The sequence below is a fragment of the Cornus florida genome, unplaced genomic scaffold (genome assembly GCF_030987335.1).
Source record: "Cornus florida cultivar Cherokee Brave unplaced genomic scaffold, ASM3098733v1 CherokeeBrave_3.0.0_Hap2_Chr03, whole genome shotgun sequence".
NCBI lineage: Eukaryota > Viridiplantae > Streptophyta > Magnoliopsida > Cornales > Cornaceae > Cornus > Cornus florida.
In genome coordinates, this window is record NW_026775573.1 from 14,109,097 (window position 1) to 14,125,042 (window position 15,946).

Consider the following 15,946-nt stretch of genomic DNA (forward strand, 5'->3'; position numbering starts at 1 on the left):
AAACAATTCGGAGTTGGTGAAAATGAAAATAAAAATAAAAATAATAACAATTCCGAGGCTTGAGAATTCATTTTTCCCGACAAAAAAAATGTAAATTTAGAATATAAAAAGAAATTATTAATTCCCCATATTCTTTAGTGTAATAAATTTTTTTTAAAAAAAACAAAACAATTGGATAACGCAAACGAAAATTCAAAAGAGAGAGAAAGACACAGTACTAATTGCCAGTCGTCGTTCATGGCGGCGACCCATTCTTTTCCCATGGAATCTCTCTGACTCTTCCCTTTTAAGCTCTAAACACCACAACCACACAAACCCTTTCCTCGAGAACGCCGTCGTTTCACTCCAACAACAATGCCTCTCCTCCTCCGGTTCTTGGTGGTCGCGTTTTGGATCTTCGGGTCAACGCCTATTGGACTCGTGAACTCGCACCATGAGTCCGGCGAGTGGAGCTGTGAGCCGGACCAGGAGACCCGAGTCGTTGCCGATTTCAAACCCGGACTCGTCACGGTCGATGGGCATGCCGATGATTGGAGAGACGTTGAGGGTTTCGAGTTCTCTCTCCTCCCTGCTCTCGACCCACATGAGGAACACGAGTATAAAGGTGGAAAGATGAGTGTTAAGGTACGTTTACTATACGCAAACACACAGACACACACACACACACACGTATATATTTTGTGGGTCACTATTAGTATTGTGTATTTTGATTTTGATTGTAAATTTGTAGGCATTGCATGATGGGAAGGATGTGTATTTCATGTTACAAGTTGATGGGGACTATGCATACTCAAAAGGGTTAGTGAAGGTTTTTTTTGAAGAAATTTTGCTTTTAAGATGTTGATTTGATGATTCAAATTATGTCTGGATTTGTTCCCGAGTTAGATTTTGAGATTTTTTTTCTTTCAATTAGCGAATCTGATTTCATCTCATTGTTGAGCTGAATGAAACATAGGATTCATGTAGCCGACCGTAGTTGGGAAAAGGCTTGGTGGCGGTGGTGGTTGTTTGTTGATTTCATCTCATTGTTCTTTGACCAAGTCAGTAATTGAGATAATTTGGTACTTTGATTGTATGTTGGATGAAATTTTAGTACTGCAATATATTTTTCCATGAAAGTAATGTTGATTTTAGGATCAATTGTGATTCAGATGTGATTGATATGGTGGTAGAAATGCTGTCAAATCTCGTGTTAGTTCATTTTTTCATTTCATGGCCGAAAAGTGGGAAGGAGAGAAATTTGGAAATGAAGACTATTTGACATTGAAAATGTTGGGTATGAAATTCTATATTTTCACACTTTCTTCAATTTCTTAGCGATCAGGTGAATAATCAGGCTCTCTTTGGTTCGTTAATTTAGTAAGAGAGAAGAAGAAAAGGAAAACAATTTCCTCTTCTTTTTTTTTTTTGTTTTTTTTTTTTTCACTTGTTTTGAAGTTGAAACCGAAATTTCTCGATAACTGTTGGGGGCCAGGACAAAGTAAAGGCAAATGGTGTGCAAAATTAGAATTTTCTCCCTTTCTTTCCTCATTTTCTTTTCCTCCCTATTCTTTTATAGTAACAAAAATAAGCGAAGAAGATTCCCATTGTCCTTTTCTTTTCCTCACTAAAACCACAATCCAAACAGACCTTAAGGAATTGTGACATATGAAATATGAAAGAGTAAGGTTAAAATATAGAGCTTCAACTAAGGCTTATTTGGAGGACTCTGTATGACATATTTATTCTTCCCTCCTTTACTAACAACTTTCACTCTAGGAAGTTTTGATCTTTTAAATAATTTACTATCCAACAGACCTGAAAAGTGCTCACCTGATACGGTTATGACTGAATGGAATTCTTTCATGGTTGCAATTTATGTGGAATAATGGTTATAATTGTATTAATGGAGTCCCCCTAAGATGGTATCATTGTGTGACGACAAGAAAAAAGGACACAACAGAATTTATCATTTAAAAGTTGCTATAGGATTTAGGTGACATGTAGAAATATGGCTGCCTGAGAATTGTTATTTAGATTTTAATATTGCATTCATTGGAAATACTTAGGGTCACCTACATGATTTAAATAATGTAAGAAACTGCCAGTTGCAATGGTGATCAGGCTGGATTTGTAGTATTGTGTATTTTATCTTAGCTAATTGATCACAAATATACTAATGGAAAATCATATATGGCTAAGGTTGTTCATTCAAAAAGATCTCTTTTGGTTGACTGAGGCCATTTTGTTTGGTAGTAGTTTGTACAATGAGTTAACAACTGAGTTTCCCATTTAAAATGTAAGAATATATTCAATTCCTACCTTTTGAACTGAGGCAGGGCTTTTTGTTCTAGAATAAGAGGTTGATATTTTGCTCCAAAAAATGTGCTGAAGTAAGGTTGGTATTGAACTAGTGTGTAAGTTTGTTATGATACTATCATACCAGAAAGTTATACATGAGCTGTGAGTTATTTTCAGAACTAGGGTGTGAGTGGGGTTGTTATGATCCTTTCATATCAGAAAGTTACACATAGAATAGTTTTTTTGCTGAAGTATATTTTGTCTTTAGTTAGTTCCAATTGCTTGCATGCTTAAATTTTTTGAACAGTCTTGCTAAGTTGAAATGTGTGTGTTTTTGAGCAATGCAGCAACAGTAACAAATGCCCATCTGTTGCTCTGATGTTTCAAGTTGGTGAGAGTGCCTCATATCATAATGTAAGCTTCTTTGACTTACTGAATCATTCTTTATGGTATCTATTTGTTTTCATTGTTCTATTAATCATTTCCACATTTTCATTGGTATGTTATAAAATAATTATAATAATAAAATATAAAAAAACTGAGAATGGTTTTGTTGCACAAGATGGGTGGGTGTAAAGAATCGCCAAATTCATGCACCAGTAAAAGCTGCCATGGCTATGAAGTTGACATCATGCACTTCTCCATTGGAAATGCTATTCCTGGTCGTTTATATGGTGGCAATCCAATTGACAACAGAGATGGGAATGGAGGTGACAGGTAAGTTTGGTCGTTCTTTTCTTGTTAGATTCTGTTTCAAAATTGCCTTATAATTTGGCTAAAAATGATTCTACTGACATTTATGTATGTGTGTGTCTATGTATATCTTGGATCTCATCTACAGGTTCGGTCATTTGGTTGATTTGTATTCTTGGAATCCTCATTGTCGATACCTCGACGGGATGAGTCCTTCAGGTATTTCTAAAGTGAAAATTGTTATGCTTCTCAATGTACAAGGGAGTCATTCATTGATGATGTTTAATCTCTTATAACCATCACAATGAAAATTGTCCTTTATTAGAATGAGTGTTCTAGGATTAACATTTCCTATAGCTCTTTAATCCCAAAGTTATTCATAGATGGGTTAACTGCAAAAAACACACGTTATATAAAAAAAGTGCCAAAACCCTTCTAAAAATTAAGTGCATATAAATCCTTGTATTATTAACATTTGGAGCAAATTGCCCCCTAATTGCTAATTTTGACCATTTTTTTTATAGAACCCCCAAAATGCCCTCACTATTAATGTCAAATAAAAAAACTTACTAGTAAATATTTTATAGCCTCAATTTATATACTCTCTTTATAATATATATATACACATCATTTTCATCCTCTCTTCAATTCTCTCTCTTTAAAATATATACCTCTCCAATTCTCTCTATCTTATATATATATATATATATATGTTGTACACAGTATGTCTGTGTGTGTGTATATATATATGTGTGTGTGTGTAATCATTTTCTCTTATATTTCTTTCTCTCTCTTCATAACGGCGGTCAATCATCGCCTTCTTCATTGCCACTGCACCGGTCAATCACCGCCTATCATCACTTGCATCGTTCTATTGTATATTCAATTGCAACTCCATCGCAGCCCCTTGGACGACCTAGGTTGTTCACAATCGCAGCTCATCCTTCAAAATCGCAACTCCATCTGGCTGCATTGGTGGTTTTGCAAATTTATCAGAACTCTAAAACCATCCCAACCCCAAACCCAATTCATCAAATCTTCTCTCTTTCCATACAAATCCCATTACTGAGATAATGGCTTTCCTCTGTTCCAACCCCAAACCCAACTCATAATATAAAATAGAATATAAAGACATTGATTACAGAATTAAATCATCCGTCTCAACACCAGTCAATCTCTCCCTCTCTCTCTCTCTCTATATATATATATATATATATATATATATATATATTGTATATACCTATATAAAAAATCACCCATAAACTGTAACCAAAGGATTTGAATTTCTTCACTTGGGTCTGTGGTTTAAACCCAGTTATTTTGTATTTAGTTTAATGCAAGGAATTTTTACTAACAAAGAGAATCAAGCAGTTTTGGGTTATAATTAAGAAAATAAAATATGAAGGGTTTCATATTGACGAGGAAACGAATAGGGCAATTCTTGGGTTTGTTTCAGAGTTAAAAAATGGCGACTGAAGCCTCAGATCTGACTCAAGTGAAGCCAATTTGTTATTGAGAATGACGGGGGCCATGAGGTTGATAGAGAATTGGGGGAGAGGGGTAGTGGTGATGGCTCTTATCTGATTGTGAAGTGATATCTGGTCATGTCTTTTTGCACTACTAATCTAAGAGTTTTGGGTGGTGAGAGATGAGATTGAATATATATATATATACACACGCACACATGTAAAGAGACAGATTTAGCCTTTTTTTTAGTTTAAGGTTTTTTATTTTTTATATCATAAAGTAAGGGTACTTCAGTCATTTCATTGTTCAAATTGAAGATTTGTCCTTATTTGCACAAATTGAAAAATGCAGGGGGGTTTCGAACGACGGGGTAATTGCACATTTTGTATATCACGAGGTTTTTATTTTTTTATTTTTTTATTTTTTTTTTAGCACTTTACCCTTCATAGATCTTTTATTTTTAATTCATTTGTGGAAAATTATTTGTTCCTGCAAGTATTTCATGTCCACCTATTTAAAACAAGTTCTTCTAACCCATTCATGCCTAACCAAACAGGCATAACCTAGCTGAGAGACCCTTCAAGGGGACCTTCTGTGAACTTCACGAGAATTTGAATATCATGCATTTTGTTAGGAACTCAACAAAATTGTATAATTATCAAAACTTATGATATCTGTTGAGTAAAATTTGGAATAGCACTGATGTAGTTTGAGTTTTAAGTTGGTGAAGAAATCCTTTTATATGAGTGGGAATCATGTTGGACAGAAATGTTGAAGTTTTTTTTTTTTTTTTGTTCATAAATGAAATGTTGAAGCTTCATAATGGAATGCAAGGTCTGAAGAGATTGCAGTTTGTTGACAAAAGCCAAATTTACAAAACAAAAAGTAAACTAAAAAGGTATTGAAAACTTATTAAATAGAAGCATATTCAAGAATTGGCGAGGTCTTAAAACAAATTGCAATTTATATATATAATGAAAATTTTGTTTTTCTTTTGGACTGTCAGTTATTTACTTTATTTCACCTTCCGCTGTGGGTGTGTTTTCATTTTAGATAGAAATTAATACGTTGGAACAGATCTTGGCATAATTAACCTCCCTTCTTAATTACTTTTAATTTTTTTCTTTTTCTTTATTTTTGAGAATTTATACAGAACTTCTGGAATGGGTTTAATCTGGGGCTCTACTCCAGTCCTGTTCTAAGCAGTAGGAAAGGATATATGACATCCCATGGATAAGAGTTCTTAGCCTATTTGGGTGATACTCATTCAGTCTGGGCCAGAAATCCAGCATCCAAAAGTGGTCTTTCTGTCTATAGTCTTACCTATTTATAGGGTCTCCAATTCCATACAAATGAGGGTTGCTATCTGTAGAAAATATTTAGTTATTCCCTTATGAGCATATATGTCTTTCTGTTCTTATGAAATTTAGTTATGTATGTAATCTGCAATTTTAGATTGTGCTGATGATGATTAGTCGTGGCAGTCTCTTCTTCTATTTGTTCTGAAGTTTCATTGCTATTTGTTAAATGTGCTACTATTTTTACTTTTCAGGAAATGATTCTAGTGCACAGAATAACTGGAAGGGTGTGTGGTGGCATAGCAGTTTGACAATGCATTCAGGTAACTCTCCTTGCTTGATTTCCCATTCAACGTTCTGATTCAATTTCACCCAAACCTGTGTTTGGCTATGGAAAATAATGTTAAAATATATATATATATATATTAGAAATCTCACCATCATCATGTTTATTATAGCTCAACTTGAATCTTGCTTTTATAATTACAATTTTTTTATAACAATTTTTTTTGAAAAACAGCTCCTTTTTGTTTTTGATTGACTGCTTCATGGGGACAGGCTGACAGTACATGACAAATGATAATATTTATATAGTCCACTAAGCGCTGTATCTTTTTATTGAAGAGAATGAGAATTTTGGTTGAAAGACAATCTCATCCTTTTTGAACTTTTCTGTTTTATGCAATGTAAAGAAACCTTAACACACGATCATGTGGAGACACACTTACATGTGTCGATTTTTTTCCTTCCGCCTTTTCGTTTCATTCTTTCAGCTAACCTTGTGGGAGTGTACTGTTGTAATCTATATGATGAGGCTTGCTTTGGCATCCTTGACTGGCAGGTTTTGTAGAGGGAGAGAGTCCTTATGGATCGTCTGATCAAAAAGGAACGTACTATTTTGAATTTTCAAGACCCCTGAGAACCATGGATCGTCTTCAACAGGTTCAATCTTCTCTGCCATTGAGTTTAACATGCCATTGAGTTTAACATATATATCTGCAATGCCAAATTGAGAGCAGGAATTTAGCTGTTCTTGGAACTCTCCTGGAGCCCTTTGAAGCATCAGCTGTTAAGTTACAGTGTGCATGGATAGTTGATAAAAATTAAATAATTCAGTCCTTATTACCAAATCAAATGGAAAATCAAGCTCAACATGTATGATTCAGTTATCATCAAAATATCAAAATAATATTTAGATCAATCGGGAAATTTTAATTCACATCATTTGAATGCTTTGACAACCAAATAAATCCAAATTCAATATTCTAAAAAACAAAATTAAATGGATCTCTTGTATTGCATATACCATCTTTGCTAGTGATTAGGATGACTTTTTTCCATCCCCAAACCAATAAGGTTAGAGCCAAGCATATTATTGAAGTTCCTCTTTTAGAGAAACTATTTCCGACTTGCTGGATTTTCCTTCTGCTGATTAAAAGATGAAACTTTCTTGCTGTAAATACAGGATGTTCAATTCACCATTGGTCAAACAAGCAAATTTTCGGCCGCATTTTGGTATCCAGTTGATGGGAATCCATGGCATGGGGCAGGGCACTATTCCATCCACTGTGACTGGGTACCTCTGGATATCTCTTCTGGGAGTTCCGCACTCTCCACAAAGGCTTCAAGAAGTTCTGGGGATGCTGCCAGTGCGTTTGCTCTTGTTTTATCAGCACTCTCTTTTTGCTTATCCATTTTTATTGGGTACTGGGTTTCTAAGAACAAAGCTATCCCCTTTACACCTATGGATCGTCTTTAGAATCCATTGCACCTTCTTCTTTTTTTCATTTGCTGTTGGTCCGGGGGTAGGGTTTAGTTCGGGTTTGGGATCAAGATACAGGGATATTTGTTGGCAGCACTAGTTATATATATAATGTTTTTTAGATTGTTACCCTCAGGTTGTAACAAGAACTTTCTTTTTCACTAAATTTGTTTGTTGAGAATGAAAAATAATAGAAATTTAGATCAGTTGTTTACCTTACATTGCCTTGATCTCGAAATTTTGCTGGTTTTTTGGGAGCCCAGAGTAAGAACTACTCTGCTGCATCCATAAATTAGTATAATGGGACCATATAGGGCTTTTTATTTATTTATTTTTTTTTCTGCCAGTAGGGTACTCCACAAATTAATTTAACGTAGTTAATTTTACTGAGTCAAATTAATTAAATATAAATTTATAATTCTTAAAATAGGTGTTACTGAATTGTATAACACCTATTATTTACACACTGTTTGATGGTATTCAAGGGATTATTTATTCGGTTTACATTGAGGCAGTAATTGAATGTTGGACTAAACAATTTACTCACATTTTGTATTTATTTTTTTTTTTTTTACAGTAAATTTTATTTTATTTGACACGAGATTAAAGACTACCATCATGATACTTGCAAAGCATAAATGTGCAATATTACAATCGGATTTGAAACACAGATATCATCGAAACAAAATTAAGCAGATAATTTGCATCAGCACATAAATTTGTACAGGAAGTAAGCACTATGTATTAATTATATTCATATATTTATAGAATCAAACCAGTTAAAATAAAGGAGCATTTGTTGCAGAGAAAAAGCTGAAATAGAGGATATAAAAATATAGAATCAAACCAGTTAAAATAAAGACTAAAATAGAGTATATAAACTTTTGGTGTAAAAAAAAAATGTAAAAATTCACTATAGGACTTGCATATGTGTTTATTAGGCTCTTATTAATAATATAATTTTTTTATTTTAATAAATAAGTCATTAAATGAGTTACAAGTGTAGCCCGTTTAATAAATAGATTGGGTTAGTGTTGAGAGTCTCTGTCACGAATATTAAACTGACAAGATTATGACCCGCAAAACACGAATTATCACCCCTGGAGTTGAATAGTTGTAACGGGTCAGGTGCTTCGCGATCGAACTCAAAAGTTTAAGTTATTAAGTGGGATTAACTTTCGATCCATATATACCTTTATCACATTCACTGTTTCATCTGGATTGTAGAACAGGTCCCCTTTGTGATAGTAGCCTAGTGGCAAGAGGCACTCTTCTGAGTCAAGTGGAAACCAGGTTCGACTCACCCATCCTACCTCCTTGCCAGGTTTAAAAAAAAACATAGAGCCATGAATTTTAAAAATAAAATGTTGGTAAATTGAGGCATAACACTACGCAGAGCCCCCCATAACTTTATCGTTATACTTCTATGATTTATAGAAGTAGAAGAATTTATTTACTATTATTGCCACATTTCTTGTAGCATTTTTTCTTTTTTATTTTTTATTTTTTTATCAGCCTAAGTTTTGAACAATATTATAAAATAAAATAGAAAAAATGCAGAAAGAATATATATATATATATATATATATATATATATATATATATATATATATACACACACAAATGTTTAAGTCAACTGTATAAATACATATAGATACACGTATGAGTTTATATAACATAATTTTAAATCAATAGTATAAATACATACAGATATACATGTGAGCCTACGTAATGTAGAGTTTAACGGTATGATTCGTGAATACACATACAGATACGCGTGTGAGTCTACACATACAGATACATGTGTGAGAGCCTACGTAACGTAGAATTTTAAGTTAACAGTTTGAATACATATCAATATACGTATGAACTTAGTAGAATTTTAAATTAACCGTGTGAATATATACAAATACACGTGTAATCCTATGTAACAAAAAGTTTTAATAGACACGCGTACAAATCTGCATAATGTCTTTCAAAAGTCCATAACTAAACAAGAATTGGTGAATTATTGAATTGCATGGTTTTAATAATTCAAAGAGACAAAATTTAGCAGTATGAATAGTTTTAAAAAAATAATAGTTCAAATTTATTTATTTATTTTTCAATTGACCCCTGAACCAATAATGCATATCTTAAAACAATTCGGAGGCTTCAGAATTCATTTTTCCCTACAAAAAAATGTAAATTTAGAATATAAAAAGAAATAATTAAATCCCCATATTCTTTAGTGTTAAAAAAAAAAAAAAAAAAAAAACACACACACACACTTGGTTATAACTTATAAGTCATAACGATAAAAACGAAAATTCAAAAGAGAGAGACGTCTTCGTCGTTCACTTGTACTAATTAATGCCAGTCGTCGTTCATGGTCATAATCTCTCCTTTTAAGCTCTAAACACCACAACCACACAAACCCTTTCCTCGAGAACGCCGTCGTTTCACTCCGCCAACAATGCGTCTCCTCCTCCGGTTCTTGGTGGTCGCGTTTTGGATCATCGGGTCAACGCCTATTGGACTCGTGAACTCGCACCATGAGTCCGGCGAGCGGAGCTGTGAGTCGCACCCGGAGACCCAAGTCGTTGCCGAGTTCAAACCTGGACTCATCACGGTCGATGGGCACGCCGATGATTGGAGAGACGTTGAGGGTTTCGAGTTCTCTCTCCTCCCTGCTCTCGAGCCAGATAAGGAACACGAGTATAAAGGTGGAAATATGAGTGTTAAGGTACGTTTTCTATACACAAACGCACAGACACACACACACACACACACATGTATATTTTGTGGTTCACTATTAGTATTGTGTATTTTGATTTTGATTGTGAATTTGTAGGCATTGCATGATGGGAAGGATGTGTATTTCATGTTACAAGTTGATGGGGACTATGCATACTCAAAAGGGTTGGTGAAGGGTTTTTTGTTTTTGAAACTTATTTTAAAGAAATTTTGCTTTTAAGATGTTGATTTGATGATTCAAATTATGTCTGGATTTGTTCCCGAGTTAGATTTTGAGATTTTTTTCTTTCAATTAGAGAATTTGATTTCATCTCATCGTTAGCTGAATAGAAACACTTCATGTAGCATACCTTAGTTAGGAAAAGGCTTTGTAGCGGTGGTTGTTTGTTGATTTCATCTCATTGTTCTTTCATCAAGTCACTAATTGAGATAATTTGGTACTTTGATTGCATGTTGGATGAAATTAATTTTAGTACTGCAATATATTTTTGGGACAAGTATAAAAAACACCCTAAAGTATTCTCATATTTGAAAAAGTGTGCAAAAAATACTCATAATCTTTTCACATTGTGCAAAAATACCTCATCTGACATAAATTAGTGTTGTAATATTCGTTTTGCCCTTTTACTCTTCCGAAAATGCTCAAGGGGGTATATATGCTATTAATTTCATAATATAAGGGTGTTATGTGCACATTACCTTATATATATATATATTAAACTTTTTCTTCTATATAAATCTTTAAACATTTTTTTAAAAAAATTTTGAGAATTTGTAGAACAAGAATTTGAATTTTTTTAAATTCCAGTTACTCTTTTTTACTCTTTTTTTCTTTATTTATTTATTTTTTGTACCAACACGGTTAAACAAAATAATAATAAAATAAAAAAATTTCCAATATGAGTGTGCATTGGTTTTGGAGTTTGGAAAAATTTTGTTTTATTTAGTTTGCATTGTATTTTTGTTTTTTATTTTCTATTTTTATCTTTACTTTTTTTTTATACTTTTATTTATATTTTTTATCTTTACTTGTTCGTTGTCGGCGTCTTCCAATAGTGTCATTTTCGGTCATTTTAAAAAATTATTTATTTTTATATCTATTATAAAATGGTTCAGTAAAGGTAATTTAGTCACCTTAATTAAAGTTTAAATTTGTCGAGAGACATATTTGTACCAGATTGAAACTTTAGAGGCGTTTTTTGCACGAGAGGGACATCTCCAATAGTGTCCTTTTCGGTCATTTTATAAAATTATTATTTTTTTTATATTTTATAAAATGGTTCAGTAAGGGTAATTTAGTCAATTTAGGGTTTAAATTTGTTAGAGGAATCTATTCGCACCAATTAAAACTTTAGGAGTGTTTCTTACACGTGAGAGATGTGATATGCATTGTAAACATGCTTTACTATGTTTTCTGCACTTAGCCCTATATTTTTTCATGAAAGTAATGTTGATTTTAGGATCAATTGTGATTTGGATGTGATTGATATGGTTGTAGAAATGCTGTCAAATCTTGTGTGTGTTCATTTTTTTCATCAAGTGGGATGGAGAGAAATTTGGAAATGAAGACTATTTGACATTGAAACTGTTGTTAAGAAATTCTATGTTTTCACACTTTCTTCAATTTCTTAGTCGATCAGGTGGATAATCAGGCTCTCTTTGGTTCGTTAATTTAGTAAGAGAGAAGAAGAAAAGGAAAGCGATTTCCTCTTCTTTTTTCCTTCACTTGTTTTGAAGTTGAAATAGAAGTTTCTGGGTAACTGTTGGGAACCAGAATTAGATTTTTCTCCATTGCTTTCTTCATTTTCTTTTCCTCCCTATTCTTTTATAGTAACAAAAATAAGCGAAGAAGATTTCCATTGTCCTCTTCTTTTCCTCACTAAAACCACAATCCAAACACTCTTGCTAAGTTGAAATGTGTGTGTGTTTTGAGCAATGCAGCAACGATACCAAATGCCCATCTGTTGCTCTGATGTTTCAAGTTGGTGAGAATGCCTCGTATTATAGTGTAAGCTTCTTTGACTCACTGAATGATTCTTTGTAGTATCTATTTGTTTACATTGTTGTATTAATCATTTCCACATTTTCTTTGGTATATTATAAAATAATTATAATAATAAAAAAATATAAAAAAAAACTGAGAATGGTTTTGTTGCACAAGATGGGTGGGTGTACAGAAATGCCAAATTCATGCACCAGTAAAAGCTGCCATGGCTTTGAAGTTGACATCATGCACTTCTCCCTTGGAAATGCTATTCCTGGTCGTTTATATGGTGGCAATCCAATTGACAACGGAGATGGGAATGGAGGTGACAGGTAAGTTTGGTGGGTCTTTTCTTGTTAGATTCTGTGGCAAAAATTGCATTATAATTTGGCTAAAATTGATTCTACTGACATTTATGTATGTGTGTGACTATGTATATCTTGAATCTCATCGACAGGTTCGGTCATTTGGTTGATTTGTATGCTTGGAATCCTCATTGTCGATACCTTGACGGGATGAGTCCTTCAGGTATTTCTAAAGTGAAAATTGTTATACTTCTCAATGTGGTCTTTCTGTCTATTTTCTTACCTAATTATAGGGTCTCCAATTCCGTACAAACGAGGGTTGCTATCGGTAGAGAACGAGTAGAAAATCTGTAGTTATTTCCTTATGAGCATATATATGTCTCTCTGTTCTTATGAAATTTAGTTATGTATGTAATCTGCAATTTTAGGTTGTGCTGATGATGATTAGTGGTGGCAGTCTCTTCTTCTATTTGTTCTGAAGTTTCATTGCTATTTGTTAAATGTGCGACTATTTTCACTTTTTAGGAAATGATTCTAGTGCACAGAATAACTGGATGGGTGTGTGGTGGCATAGCAGTTTGACAATGCTTTCAGGTAACTCTCCTTGCTTGGTTTCCCATTCAACGTTCTGATTCAATTTCACCCAAACCCGTGTTTGGCTATGGAAAATAATGTTAAAATATATATATATATATATATATATATATATATATATATTAGAAATCTCACCATCGTCATGTTTTAGATCAACTTGAATCTTGCTTTTATAATTATAATTTTTTTTATAACAATTTTTTTTGAAAAAAACAGCTCCTTTTTGTTTTTGATTGACTGCTTCATGGGGACAGGCTGACAGTACATGTCAAATTGTAATATGTATATAGTCCACTGAGCGCTGTATCTTTTTATTGAAGAGAATGAGAATTTTGGTTGAAAGACAATCTCATCCTTTTTGAACTTTTCTCTGTTATGCAGGCTTTATTTGTTTCGTCATAAAATATTATTTTTAAAAAGTATATTTTGTTTTGAGGTAAAATATTTTTTTATTTTTACTTTATCGATATTTGACAAAGATCTACGTCGAGGTAAAGGTTAAGGTCAAGTCCATCAAGCTCAAGTCCATCAAGCGAGACATATAAAATAACTCTCTGAAAATTGATGAATAATTTATTTTGGTTAAATTTTAATATTTATTTTTCTGTAACGGAATCTTAACACACCTGGAGACACTTACATGCGTCGATTTTTTTCCTTCCGCCTTTTCGTTTCATTCTTTCAGCTAACCTTGTGAGTGTACTGTTGTAATCTATATGATGAGGCTTGCTTTGGCATCCTTGACTGGCAGGTTTTGTGGAGGGAGAGTCTCCTTATGGATCGTCTGGTCAAAATGGAACATACTATTTTGAATTTTCAAGACCCTTGAGAACCATGGATCATCTTCAACAGGTTCAATCTTCTCTGCTATTGAGTTTAACAAAACATAAATATCTGCAATGTTGTGGAGGGAAATTCTCCCACCATTCATAGTACGCCACGTGTTCACAAGAATGACTAGACTAGAAGCCCAACGCAGTCAAAAGTCCATCGGAGGAGACCCATAAATGTCGAGCAGGCCCGAACAAAGGAAATCGCATAAATGGAGATCGCATGAAAATAGGGTCCATGATTAATACAGCTTTAAGAAAAACTTTGTATAAGCATATAAATACGAAATCAATGAGAAGAGAAAATGCATCAATTCCAACTCTCTAATTTTCTTCTTTTGAACATGCTTCAATTCGGTGATATCAGGATGTTCAATTCAACATTGGTCAAACAAGCAAGTTTTCGGCCGCATTTTGGTATCCAGTTGATGGGAATCCATGGAATGCGTCAGGGCACTATTCCGTCAGCTGTGACTGGGTACCTTTGAATATCTCTTCTGGGAGTTCCGCAATCTCCACAACGGCTTCAAGGAGTTCTGGGGATGCTGCCAGTGCGTTCGCTCTTGTTTTATCAGCCCTAGTAGTTTTTTAGAACTACTCTGCTGCTTCCATAAATTAGTAATTTGTTTATAAATTGTAGTACAAACCTAATTAATTTAACGGAGTTAATTTTAGTGAGTCAAATTAATTAAATACAAATTTATAATTCTTAAAATAGTTGTTACTGAATTATATAACGCCTATTATTTTACACACTGTTTGATGGTATTCAAGGTAAGGTCTACAGTGAGGCAGCAATTGAATCTTTGACTAAACAATTTACTCTCATTTTGCAATTTTTTGACATAGGTAGTAAAATATTTATTTTTTATTTTATATTGACTGTAGACTACCATTATGATACTTGCAAAGCATAAATGTGCAATATTACAATCGGATTTACAAAACAGGTATCATCGAAACAAAATTAGGCAGAAGCACGTAAATTTGTATTATTTATGTTCATATATTTATAGAATCAAACCAGTTAAAATGAAGGACCATGAAAAAGCTGAAATAGAGGATATAAAATAACATAATCAACCAGTTAAAATAAAGATACAGTTATGGTAGAGAAAAAGTTAAAATAGAGGATATAAAAAAAAAAAAATGTAAAAATTCACTGTAGGACTTAATAGTTGGGTAGATTATCAGATACAAATAGATAATTTATTTCTTACTAATCCGATTGAAATATAAATATAAAATGATACAAAAGAATTTATTTTTTTATTTTATTTTATTTTGATATTTGGGTATCATAATCAGTTTGAAATTTTAACTTACATATTAAATATTATAAAATTAAAAACTTTTATAGACTAAATGGGGTAGAAATGTATGCGAGTACATGTATTAACAATCAATAAATAGGAAATAAGTGATTTGCAGTATTACAAAGTAAGATAAAGAGGTGATTTGAAAAACATTTCACAATAATTTAAGAAATTTGTGAAAAGAGTGAAATTTTAGAAATAAATTGCCAAATCATAAGTTGAACAGTCTAACAAAAATATTTACTCCTAAGTCCAAGCCCGTTTATATAGACTAGCTTCTCACATGCTAAACAGAAAATCTATAATATCCCATGTATTGCATAATACCACACTACTCTATAAGACTATAACATTCTAGAGAACACAAGCATCTACTCTATCAACAATTTAAACTTCTAAATTAATTCCATAAAATTATAAAATATTCTAAAATTTAAATACACTCGAACATGTATGCAAATGCCACATGAGGAGGCTGAGGAGCTGAGACTTAACGTTGGGGTCATGGGTTGTAACATCATGATGCCTATTATTTTACAGAACAGGAATTTTGATTATGATTTATGTTTGATGGTATTAAGGGATCACTAGTTCGGTTGACATGCGAGGCAATAACAGAGTGTTGGACTAAACAATTTACTCTCATTTTGCATTTGGGACATACTAATAAAATGTTTATTA

At 33.0% G+C, this 15,946-nt stretch overlaps 2 protein-coding genes and 1 long non-coding RNA gene across 3 annotated transcripts; all 3 read left to right on the top strand.

The window, feature by feature from the left end:
* Positions 1-175: 175 nt before the first annotated feature.
* On the top strand, positions 176-7,719 carry LOC132299585 (uncharacterized). Its single transcript, XM_059796302.1, has 8 exons — positions 176-624; positions 731-798; positions 2,628-2,694; positions 2,843-2,997; positions 3,122-3,192; positions 5,993-6,061; positions 6,580-6,680; positions 7,204-7,719. Exons 1-8 carry the CDS (start codon positions 355-357, stop codon positions 7,495-7,497), a joined length of 1,095 nt encoding a protein of 364 aa, XP_059652285.1. The 5' UTR covers positions 176-354; the 3' UTR covers positions 7,498-7,719.
* On the top strand, positions 805-1,421 carry LOC132299586 (uncharacterized). The gene is made up of 2 exons (XR_009480148.1): positions 805-1,040; positions 1,152-1,421. It is a non-coding gene; the product is annotated as an uncharacterized LOC132299586 (long non-coding RNA).
* Positions 7,720-9,825: 2,106 nt separating the features above from the next.
* On the top strand, positions 9,826-14,686 carry LOC132299587 (uncharacterized). Its single transcript, XM_059796303.1, has 8 exons — positions 9,826-10,225; positions 10,334-10,401; positions 12,178-12,244; positions 12,398-12,552; positions 12,678-12,748; positions 13,051-13,119; positions 13,871-13,971; positions 14,317-14,686. The coding sequence occupies exons 1-8, from the start codon at positions 9,956-9,958 to the stop codon at positions 14,539-14,541; spliced, it is 1,026 nt and encodes a 341-aa protein (XP_059652286.1). The 5' UTR covers positions 9,826-9,955; the 3' UTR covers positions 14,542-14,686.
* Positions 14,687-15,946: the final 1,260 nt, after the last annotated feature.

What these genes read in the sequence shown, in the direction of transcription:
- LOC132299585 (XM_059796302.1), top strand. Translation starts at nt 355, where the DNA reads ATGCCTCTCCTCCTCCGGTTCTTGGTGGTCGCGTTTTGGATCTTCGGG. An exon ending in GACTATGCATACTCAAAAGG is followed by an intron (nt 799 to 2,627) that starts GTTAGTGAAGGT and finishes TGAGCAATGCAG; the next exon opens with CAACAGTAACAAATGCCCAT. An exon ending in CCATGGATCGTCTTCAACAG is followed by an intron (nt 6,681 to 7,203) that starts GTTCAATCTTCT and finishes CTGTAAATACAG; the next exon opens with GATGTTCAATTCACCATTGG.
- LOC132299587 (XM_059796303.1), top strand. Translation starts at nt 9,956, where the DNA reads ATGCGTCTCCTCCTCCGGTTCTTGGTGGTCGCGTTTTGGATCATCGGG. An exon ending in GTGGAAATATGAGTGTTAAG is followed by an intron (nt 10,226 to 10,333) that starts GTACGTTTTCTA and finishes GTGAATTTGTAG; the next exon opens with GCATTGCATGATGGGAAGGA. An exon ending in GATGGGAATGGAGGTGACAG is followed by an intron (nt 12,553 to 12,677) that starts GTAAGTTTGGTG and finishes TCTCATCGACAG; the next exon opens with GTTCGGTCATTTGGTTGATT.